We start from the raw sequence: 11147 nt of genomic DNA on the forward strand, positions 1-11147 counted from the left end.
GCTCCCGGCGCCGACCCGGGCGGGCTCGGCGTGTCGCCGGGAAGTGGCGAGAGCTGGGGGAGGGATGGACTGAAGCGCCCTCCCTGGGCTGGGCCTCCTAGCAGTCGTTGGGTGCTGGGTGCCTCCGGGTCAGACCTTGTGTACTCAGCTAGGCTCTGGGCCTCCTTCCTCGCCGCAGCCACCCGGGTCGGGCTCCATTGTCAGGCTCCATGGCCCTGGTGGATCCATCCGACGCTTTGGCTGAGCCCTGGACTGACTTCGGTCACCGCTCAGCCACGTTGTGAGCTCTGTGTAGGCACTGTGCCCATCTGACAGAAGAGGAACTGAGGCCCAGAGAGGGGAAGGGACTTGCCCGTGTTCAGAGGTGGGGTCAGGGTTTGAACGGACGCCTGCTGGCTGAACCAGAGTTTGTGACCCGATTTGGGGGGCGGGGGTGGGTGGGGTGGGATAAGAAGGAGGCCATGGATGGTTGGGAAGCCACTTGAAGAGACCTTTCTTCTTGCCTGCATGGTCTACCGCCAGGTGCAGGCCTAGCCGTCCAGGCCCCTGGGGACAGGCCTCCTGGCAGGGAGGCCTTCTCTGCAGGGGTGGGGCGAGACGCCTGGGCCAGCTGCTGATCCCCCTCCCTCTGCTTGTCCTTCCATCTGCCACCCTTTACCCTCCCAGACCCTGCTTGCTATTGAGCCTCATTAATCAGGCAGGCCCCTGTGGAAGGGCTGGGTGGGCTGGGCCTCAGGGCACTGGAGGGGGGGAACCCCAGGGCCACGGGAGAGGACATCTCAGGGAGATACCCAGTGAAGGCCTCCCTAATCACTTGGGGGTTCAGGGCCAGTTCAGATGGGGGTGGGGAGAGTCCAGAAGAGCCATTTAAATTACAGTGGGAGAAGCGGGTGGAGGCCTGGAGCTTGCGCCGGTGTGCTGTGGGGCAGGGCGTGGAGACCAGTTTGACTGGCGCAGCCTGTGGGTGAAGGTGGGGCCCAGGCAAGCCGGAGCTGGCCAGGAAGGCTGGGGTCTCTGTGGGGGGCTTAGAGGGAGGAGGAGGGGCGGAGGAGGCAGGACCAGCGGCAAAGAGGTGGAAGCTGCCCAACGGCCGATGGGGACCTGGGTGGCAGCTGGTTCCTCCACTATCCCGGGAAGGCACCCCCCACCCCACTCCCCAGCCTCCTTGGCTTCTTGCCCAGTGCTGCCTTCCTTCCGGAATCACCAAGATGCTAATAATAATAACAATAGCAGCCCAGCATTGTTGAGAGACTGTTTGCAGGGCTCTGTGCCAAAGCCCTTCACCCAAATTAACCCATTGAACTCTGAGCAGTCCACCCTTGTACAGATGGGGCCATGGAGGCACTGCAGTGTGACAGCCTCCCCTGGAGCTCGTCAGCTAGTGAGTTGTGTGGGCGATGGGCTCAGCTTTGGAAATACTAGTAGCCAAGGAAAAAAGCCCTGGAAGGAGCTAGGGACCCTTCCTCCTGATGAGCGAGTGGGAGGGGGCACTGCCGTCCCCCGATAAAAGGGCCCATCTGAGAGGGTACTAACTGGGGCCTGGGCATGTCATCTCTACTGACCAGCGCTCAGCAACCGCAGGCCTAGGGCCAGAGCAGAAGACCTGGTGGCTTCTGAATAGGGTTGCCGTGAGTCAGAATAGGCTTGATGGCGGTGAGTTTTTTAGTTTGGTTAGTAATTATTGGGCCATATGAAACGGAATCGACCGATGGCAGTGAGTTTGTTTTTTTCTCTAGCAGGAGAAAAAATACCAGTGAGAGGTGCATCACCGCCACCACCAGGGTCAGAGCATTCCATTCATTCTACAGCTAGCTGAGCTCGCTGAGCGCCCCTGCAGGGAAGGAGCCCCTGCAGCAAGTTTGTCCTGGGCCCAGCTGGTGTCCTTTCCCTATTACACATGGGTCGCCATTGAGCACATGACCTGCGTCCCCACCTACCCTCCGCACTGGCATTTGGGGCAGCCCCTGGATCCAACGACAGGTCAGCTTCTGAATCCATGGACTTTTAACTGAGCACCTACTACATACCAGGCTCTTGTGCAATTCAGTCCTTCCAGGCCTGCCTGTCTAGCCCCATCTTGTTAGCATGTGTAGAAAAAGAATTCTCACAATAAATGTTTACTGTAGACAGCTTTAAGAGTTAGGGGGACAGAAAGTTGAAGTGGGGAGGCCAGGATCTCAGCCTCATCCACTACAAAACAAGAAAATAGATGCTGTATTTATTTTTCCTTTACTTTCCCTAAGCCTGCTTTGTTTTCTAACACGTCAAAAGGTCTCCTACTCTCTCCTTTGTCTCCTGGGTAAGAAGCACATCACTGTACAGATAAGCCCCCGTCCCCTTAGGCAGAGGTCACCCTTGAAACAGGCTGGTGGATAGTAGCCAAATCTGAACTAGAGGAAAAGAGTGGGGATATATATTTAGAGGAGTCTGTCTACTTGCTTCAGTCCTGTGTGACTGCGGTGTGACATACTAGTCTAGGTGGCCTCTCATAGGGTCGTGGAGCTCTGGTGGCATAGTGATACACATTGGCCTGCTAACGGCAAGGTCAGCAGTTCAAAACCAGCTGCTGCTGTGAGGGAGAAAGACAAAACTTTCTACTCCCGCAAAGAGGTAGAGCCTCAGAAACACACGGGGCTGTTCTACCGTGTCGTGGTGAGTCAGAATCCATTCGGTGATGGTGAGTTTGGGTTTGTTTTTTCTTCTCGGGGCTGTTGGAGTCGGGAGTTTTCAGCAGTGAATGTCTCCCCCCTGCCTCGGAGCAGCCGACCACATCGGCCTACATTCTTGTTTTCCGGTTACGGCGTCGAAGGTGTGGAAAGGGGTCTGGGTACTGGGGAGCAGCCGAAAGCAGACTTGTGCTGAGTGGATGTAGACTTTGGTCGGTTCGTATGGACCCAGTGGTGGGACCGGGCTCTGGTTGGGGAGGTAGGACTTGGGTGAGAGGGTGGACATGAGTGTGGGTTCTGAGCCGGGTTTGAGTCCTGCCTCCACCTCTCACTGGCTGTTGACCTCTTGGAGTAGAAGGTTCCTGTGGAAGTGGAAGCCACCCAAACCAGCTGCCACCAAGCCTGCCCCTCTCCCGATGGCCCCAGTGTGTCGAGCAGAACCGGGCTCCCGAGAGCCTGCACTGACCGCTTCTGGGAGAGGATGCCAGGGTTTTACAAGGCCCCTCTGGATAGACTGACACTGCCCAGCTGGCCAAAGGAAAGCTGATGCCAAGCTTGTGTTGGTGCTGGAAGGACCATGGACTGCCAGCAGGACACAACTGGGGAAGCAGTCCAGCCCGAAGGCTCCTTCAGAGTGAGGGTGGCAAGACATATTACGAGGAGAGGCCGGTCCACGGAGAAGTGCATCGTGCTCGGTGACACAGGGGCAGCGACAAAGAGGAAGGCCTTCAACGAGGCGGACTGGCACGGGGGTGCAACAGAGGGATCAAACACGGGGCGCAGGACCGGGTGGTGTTTCGTTGTGCTATACGTAGTAATGATGTTAGGAGCGGGAACTGACTCGGTCGCACCTAGCAACTGCACCGCTACCCAGCCACCCCAGAAGTTGCCGGTGGTTGGAGGGTTTGAGGATGGAGGACGCATGCGAGACCATTCTGTGGCTTGGTGTTCGTTCCGCAGGAAGCACTTGGCATCCTCTCTTTTGTTCGGCAGGATGCCCGAGTCAGGGGTAGGGGTGTTGGTGACCTGGCTCCCAGCTGGGGTGAGTGGGGAAGGAAAGGGAGGGAGCTTCACTCAGCAAACATTAGCTGGTGCCCAGGCCTCTGTGGTGGACCCTGGATACAGGGATGTCGGCCCAGTAGCTGCCCGTAAGGAACTTAGTGGTTTGTGTGTGCGACAGACCTGTCTGCCCTCACAGGGAGTGAGGGACAACTGGAGAAGAGTACGACAAGAGTGGTCTTTGCCAACACCATCATCCGAAAGCATCCACTCTTAGACTGCTAACTGCAAGGTCAGCAGTTCAAAACCACCAGAGAAAAACCAGGCTTTCTACTCCCGGAAAGATTTACACTAAGGGAACCCACGGGGGCAGGCCCGTCCTGCCCTAGCGGGTGGCTAAGAGTTAAAAACTGCCAGCTGACAGTGGGTTTTAGTCCGTGTCCAGCTGTCCCATGCTCGGAGGCGATGAAAATGCCAGGGCTCGGGTCAGCTGCGCCTCAGTCCGCACAGTGACACCTTTGCTTCTAACACCCCCACCAGGTCTCGGGTAGCAGATTTACCAGTGCTGAGCATCCTTTGGGTCTTGGCTGCTGCTTCCAGGAGCGTTGATTGCCAAATCCTTGACAGACCTTTGCTCCATCAATCTGCTGCCGCCAAGTGGAGCGGTTGCGGGTTCTCCGTTCTCTTCCTGTGGAGCTACCATCACATGGCAGGAAAGAACTAGTTTAGTGAATGAAGAGCTTACTCCTGGCCACCCTAGAGGACCAGGTAGAACTGCCCCGGTGGGTTTTGAAACCAACTCTTTATGGGAGTAGGAAGCCTAGTCTTTCTCCCATGAAGTGACTGGTGGTTTTGAACTGGTAACTCTGGGGTTAGCCATGTGTAGCCACCACGCCACAGGGCTCCTCTGCAGAGGATAGGGGTCAAAAACCAGAGGTGACTTTTCCCGTTGGCCTGCATGCTCAGTAGCTCACGCAGTGAGCTGGTATCTTCACCCGGTATCTGGGTGGGGAATTCAGGAATGACTTCGCTGGGTGGTTCTGGCACGCACCCTTGGCCTGCAGTAATCCCAGAGGTTTGCCTCAAGTTGGAGGATCTGTTTTCAAGCTCACCCCTGGGGCTGCTGGCAGAGCCTCTCCTGCGGCCTGCTTGGGAATCCCCAGTCACCACAGGGCGGCTGGCATGCCCCGCAGTAGGGCGAGATCCAATGTAGGAAGCCAGGAGGAACTCCAGGGCCCCCTCTGGACCTGCTCCCTCAGCTTGGAAGTCACAGAGAACCTGGCTCTCATTTAAAGAGAAGGATTTGGCCCCACCTTGGAAGGAGAGGGACCCCCGTGGGTTGTGATGAACATTGGTCTGCAATCACCAGGTCAGCAGTTTGAAACTACCCACTGCTCTGTGGGAAAGACAGGGCTTTCTGCTCTGTAAAGAGTTGCAGCCTTGGAAACTGGGGCGGTTCTAGCCTGTCTGGCGACATGAACTCCTTGGTGGCGAGGGAAGAACCTGAGAACCTGCAGGGCTGTTTGATCCCACCAAAGGCTCCTCACAGGGTTAGCGGTACAGCTGGGGTCAGCTCAAGGGTCCCAAGACTTCACCTAGCTTGCTCTCGCTCACCAACTGCTTGTCCTCCACTGTTTTTGCCACAGGTGAAGCGGAGGCTGGACCTGGAGAGTGACCATCAGTACCTGGCCGAGAGCAGTGGGCCCGGCCGGGGCCGGGGCCGCCACCCAGGAAAAGGTACTCACTGAATTTGGGCTGGGGTGGACCCAGGTGTCCAGGCTTAGGGGGTGGGGAGGGGTGGGCAAACAAACTCAGCTCTGGCCTGCCAGGCCCCTGGGGCCCCCAAGGGACAGCTGAGATTTCCAGAGCAGGCCCAGAGAGGAATGCTGTTGGCAGCGGCCACAGAGCCTTCCTGCTGCGCCTTGCCAGGGGGGCGGAGCGGCCTGCCCCACATTATTCTGCTCCACACGCTGCCAGGGAGGCATCGGAGCAGGGGCAGGGCTATGGGACCCTGTCTTTTCTAACCTCCTCCCCCGGCCCCCTCCACAGGTGTGAAATCTCCGGGGGAGAAGTCCCGCTATGAGACATCATTGAACCTGACCACCAAACGCTTTCTGGACCTGCTGAGCCGCTCCGCCGACGGGGTGGTGGACCTGAACTGGGCAGCTGAGGAGCTGAAGGTGCAGAAGCGACGCATCTATGACATCACCAACGTCTTGGAGGGCATCCATCTCATCTCCAAGAAGTCCAAGAACCACATCCAGTGGCTGTAGGTATCAGCCAAATAGGAGGGGCAGGCAGAGGCCCTGCGCCGGGCAGACATGCCCAGCCTGCTTCTGGCTAAATACCTCGCCTAGTCCACTTGGACAATTTGAGGTTTCTTGGTAACTACCACAGGGAGCCCTGGTGGTATAGTAGTTACGTGTTGGGTTGCTGATCTCAAGGTCAGCAGTTCAAAAGCACCAGCTGCTCCCAGGGAGACAGATGAGGCTTTCTACTCTTTTAAAGAGTTAATAATAATACCAGAAACCTACAAGGTTTGAGTCAGAATTGACTGGATGGCAGTGAGTTTTTTGTTTGTTTGTTTGATTACTACCATCGGGATCAAGATAAGGAGTCTTTCTAGCACCCCAAAAGTTGCCTATGCACCCTACTCAGACCTTGACCACCCCCATAACACAAGGTAGACACTGGTGGCTTCTGGTGCCACTGGGGCCTCTGTGTGGCATAGCCGGCTTATTCCTGTTAATTCCTGGTGTACGTTCCTCCTCTCCCTGCCCTGAGTCAGCCTGGTCATCCTCAGACACATCAGCCTCCCCCCTTCATGCTTTACCACTTTGGCAGCATGGCTTGGAGGGGCTTCTGTGATCCCTGCTTGCTTGCCTTGCCCCCTATGGGTCACGGGTGGGCATTTCCCGATCTTTGGGCCACGAAGTTAAGCTCCGGCCTGTGTGATGTGAAGCCCACGCTCAGCCCGTTACTGCATGCCCTCTGAGGAGCCAGACTTGGGATGGGGCAAGCTTGCCTGGGCTCATAGAATAGAGGTGCGGGAGCGGCAGATTCCGTTCCTGCGGTCCAGGGCGCTGGACAGTGGGGTCACAGGCTGCTAACCCTCCCTGTGGGCTCCCCGCAGGGGCGGCCAGACAAAGGAGGGGATCAGTCAGCAACTAGAAGGACTGACCCGGGAGCTGCAGCACCTGCAGGAGCGAGAGCAGCAGCTGGACCACCTGATCCAAGTTTGTGCCAATCAGATCCAGCAGACCTCCGTGGAAGCTGCCGGAGAGGAATATCCTTGGGCCCCAGGGCAGGGCTGGCCGCGAGTGTGGGGCGGTGACCTCCTGGGCTGTAGAGTGGAATTGTCCCTGCTGGGTTCGAACTTCCACTTTCTGGGTTGGTCATCCAACACTTAGACCACTGCTGCCGCCAGCGAGACCTGTAGCACCACATCTTTAGAGCAGCGGCTCGAGGCAGAAGTGGTAGTGTGAGTTGAGGGACATTCGCTTGTCTTACATTCACCAGAATGAAAGCTATTAAAATACCCCGTGTTTTATACTTGATACTCAAATTGTGCTTGTACATTTCCAGTAACAGCCACCAGTTGACACCCAGATCGTGGGACAAAATAAATTCCTAACACTCGGGGATAGTTACACGGGACTGTGGCAAGAAAGAGCTCAGGCAGCGAGGCTCGGTAATTACTGGGCTGCTAACTGCAAGGTCAGCGGTTCAAATCCACCAGCCACTCTGAGCTGAGATGAGACTGTCAGCTCCTCTGAAGATTTAAAGAGCCTCGGCAACCCTCAGTAGGGTCTCTGTGTGGGAACCCACCCTACAGCAGTGGGTATTGCGGGCAGCCATGGTCCCCATTGTACAGATGTGGGAACTGAGACTCCGGTAGATAATTGAGAGACTGAGAAAGAAGGGTTTTGCGCATCAGCTGTGCGGCAGGTGTAGGTCTCGCCTCGTGAGCTGTCTGGACAGGGTGGGGTTGGGGGGCCAGAGGTGAAAGTTATACCCTTGACTCTACCAACTCTAGCCTATGTGACCTGCCAAGACCTACGCAGCATTGCAGACCCCGCGGAGCAGATGGTCATGGTGATCAAGGCCCCTCCTGAGACGCAGCTCCAAGTGGTGGACTCCGAGAAGGTCAGAGCCCACCCTGGTGGGCGGGGTCAGGCCGGGCATCACCGGAGCCTGGGCTCACCCTGCCTCTTTTTTGCCCCAGACCTTTCAGATCTACCTGAAGAGCAAGCAAGGCCCCATCGACGTTTTCCTGTGCCCTGAGGAGAGTGAGGAGGAGGAACCCAACCCTGAAGAGACCCCACAGACCCCAGCCCCTGAGGTGGCTTCCCCCGAGGAAGAGGAAGAGCAGATGGCCACCGAGGAGACCAGGGTGGCCGTCTTGGCCTCCCCCATCCTCGAGCCGCCGTCGCCACTGCCCTCCCCTCCTGCTACCATTCCTGACCACTCCCTGCTCAGCTTGGAGCAAGGTGGGTGAAGGGCCCCCTGCCGGGTGGGTAGATGGTGGGGCGACCAGGAGGGCTCCCCTGTCTTTCCTCCTGGGGCATCCCCGGCCTGTGATGCTTCCCCATCTCCCCAGAGCCGCTGCTGTCCCCGATGGACATGGATGGCCTGCAAGTCCCTCTGGATGAGGACCACCTGCCCCTGCCCCTGTCCCCACTGTTGGCCGCCGACTCGCTCCTACAGCAGGAGCAGGAGGAGGAGCAGGAGGGCTTCTCTGGCCTCCTCCCCGAGGAGTTCATCTATTTGCCGCCGCCCAACGAGGCACTCGGGTACCACTTCGGCCTCGATGGCGAGGGCGTCAGAGAACTCTTCGACTGTGACTTTGGGGACCTGACCCCCATGGATTTCTGAAGGGGCATGGGGGCCAGGGCCTCCCAAGGTGCCCACTTAGTCTCTGCAGCGCTGGAACCCCCTGCCCATGACCATCCTTCAGCCCAATCTGAGACATTTAATTTATATCCAGCTGTCCCTATCTCTGGAGCCTGAGGGCGTGGTGCAGAGGTTAAGGCACTGCCCCACAACCAGCTCCTCTGGGGGAAGATGTGGCCGCCTGCTTCCATAAAGACTTCTAGTCTTAGGAGCCCTGTAGGGACAGTTCTACTCTGTCCTGCCTGGCACCACTGCAGAGCGCTTGCCTTGTTTAGTGCTGACTTCTTGGTTTCCCTGATCTAGAAACTTCTAGCCCTGGAAGCTGGCTACTGCCAGCAGGCTGAGCAAGCCAGGGGGGCACAGATTCAGTGTTTGTAGTGTGTCTGTATGTGAACCCGATACGTGTTTGTATGTATGTGTCTGTGTGTAGTGTGTGCCTCTGGTAGAAGTGCCAGGTAAGCACGTTTATGTGAGCGAGTGTGCGGATGGTACCGGGCTATGAAGGTGAACACGTGGGTACGTGCACCCAGAACACGGCCCAGTGTGTCCACGTGTGTGTTCACGAGTTCTTGTGTGCGCATGGTGGGGGCTCGAACTGCACTTTTGGTCTCCTTGCTCCAGGCCCCCCCGCCCTTCCCCCCAAGGCCCAGGGTGGCCACTTGCTCCCAGAAGCCTGCGAGCCCCCAGGCCAGGCAGGGATGCCTCACTGGCTTGGTTTGCAGGACCGCAAGAGCACTTCTTAAAGTCGTCTTAAGGTTTTTCTGACTCAGAGCTTTAATGGAGCATTATTTATTTATCGGGGCCTTTTTGGCAAGCCTAGGGCACCAGCAAAGGGTAGGAAGGGTGTGGGGCCAGGGTCCCAACTTCTGTAAGCCTGAGCTGACAGGGGTCCCTGAGCTGTTCTTTTTCCCCACCCCGAAGGAGCTGAGGCCTGCTTATTTATTGGGAAAGCGAGGGAGGGAGACAGACTGACTTGACTGACAGCCATGGGTGGGTGGAGGGGTGTCCCCCCACCCCCAGGCGATCTCGGCAGGGCACAGCGGCCCCCTAGGATGGAGATGGGAGAGGTGAGTGGGGACCTGTGACAGGGTGGGCGGAGGGTCCCTCCCCAGCCCAGCTGCAGGGCCCCCTTCTGTGGCGTTGGAAGTGTCCCTTCCCTGCTCCAGGCTGCGTCACTGACCCCCCCACCCCCATCTGCACTTTGATTTGCCTGCCTAATTGCCCTTCTCCCTCCTGCTTTGGTTTAAATAAATACATATTTTGATGGTGTTTGGAATGGATTTTGCCACTGTGTGCGGGGAGCACCTGGGGTGGGGGAGGCCAAGGGCTAGTGCCCCCCCCCCTTGCTGGATTTGACTTCATTTATGCCTCTTCTCCAAGGAGGGGCAGCTTCCCCACCAGTTCCCCCTTGACGTGGAAACCGATCCAACAAATGTTTTGTGTGTATTTGTTCTTGCTGTAGAAAGCTGTGCGTGCTCTGCTAGTGCATAAAGTCGTTGGTGAATGAGTGTCCACCCTTCCCCCACCGCGCCACTGCGAGCAATTTGCAGAGTTCCAGATATTTGTGCGCATGCCTGAGGGTGCCCCAAATATTTACATTGTGCTCATTCAGTGTCAGGGCCCACTCAAGGACTGCTGGAGTAGTCTGAGAATCCAATCCGGGAATGCTCCTTGGCAGAAGTGTGGCCTCAGCCCCAAACTGTAGATGAAGTAGGAGTTAACCACGGGAAGAGCTCCAGAAAATGGCTCCCAGAAGGCCCTGGGGCCAGTGGACTTGAGAGAAGCCAGGTGTGAGAGCACCAGGAGAGATTGGGGCTTGGGCTTTATTAAGGGACCCTGAGCAGTTGTGGAGAGCTGTTTTATTTTAAAACTTGGGGAAAGCCTGAGGTCTTTTCATTAGCTCTTCGCAAACTGGTGTGTTAAAAGGACCCTCTGGCCTGTGTGTGGAGGGGCACTAGGAGTCAGATCATAGATAGCCTTGCAGCCAGGCCTTCAGGGGGCTTTCTAGCCGGTTCCTACATTTAAGCCCTTTACACTCAGTCCAGGAGCGGTGGGCATGGGCATGGGGGTGGGGGGGCGGTTTGCAAGGGTTAAGCGCTCAACTCTTACTAGCCCCAAGGTTGGTGCTTCCGACCCCTCAACCAGATGGACATCTGCTTTCAAAGACCACATCTTGAAAACCAAAAGCACAATGCTTGCACACAAGGAGTCGCCACCGTCAGTCTTCGGTGGCAGCAACTGTCGACACGACTGTCCGGTTGCAAACGTTACCAATCGCTCGCTGCGCTGCGGGTTTGCCCAGAGCTGGTCTGGGAACCTGCCTGCCTGGTGGGCGAGCACACCCTGCCCCTCTGCTCCTGGCTGGTGGCATCCACCGGGTGGCTCCAGGTACAAGCGTACGGATGAACGGAGGGCGCTGGAGTTTTAAATTGTGCAAGAGATGCAAACAAGGCGTTGTTAAAACCTGCATTCAGTGCTCGTTTTCCAGACCGGGGGTCCGACATCTCGGACGCGAGACCGTGGTCCCCTGGTTGCGAAGGGCGCCCGGGTGGCCAGTTCCGGGCACGGGGCGGAGCCGTGGGGGCGGGG

The 11147-nt window shown here is 57.3% G+C and overlaps 2 protein-coding genes across 2 annotated transcripts in view; both read left to right on the forward strand.

Moving 5' to 3' along the window:
- E2F1 (E2F transcription factor 1) overlaps nt 1-9827 on the forward strand; it is a 15986-nt gene extending 6159 nt beyond the window's left edge. Inside the window, exons 3-8 of the mRNA XM_045295522.1 lie at nt 5312-5402; nt 5715-5934; nt 6799-6951; nt 7697-7811; nt 7891-8155; nt 8266-9827. Coding sequence (XP_045151457.1) covers nt 5312-5402; nt 5715-5934; nt 6799-6951; nt 7697-7811; nt 7891-8155; nt 8266-8540 — 1119 coding nt within the window. The 3' untranslated portion in view covers nt 8541-9827. The remainder of the gene's footprint in view (nt 1-5311; nt 5403-5714; nt 5935-6798; nt 6952-7696; nt 7812-7890; nt 8156-8265) is intronic.
- NECAB3 (N-terminal EF-hand calcium binding protein 3) overlaps nt 9057-11147 on the forward strand; it is a gene marked incomplete at its 3' end in the record, with an annotated part of 16999 nt that continues 14908 nt past the window's right edge. The window contains exon 1 of the mRNA XM_004698230.2: nt 9057-9074. Coding sequence (XP_004698287.2) covers nt 9057-9074 — 18 coding nt within the window. The remainder of the gene's footprint in view (nt 9075-11147) is intronic.

This window comes from Echinops telfairi, unplaced genomic scaffold (genome assembly GCF_000313985.2).
Source record: "Echinops telfairi isolate 266 unplaced genomic scaffold, ASM31398v2 ScPeMD7_5592;HRSCAF=6446, whole genome shotgun sequence".
Classification (NCBI taxonomy): domain Eukaryota; kingdom Metazoa; phylum Chordata; class Mammalia; order Afrosoricida; family Tenrecidae; genus Echinops; species Echinops telfairi.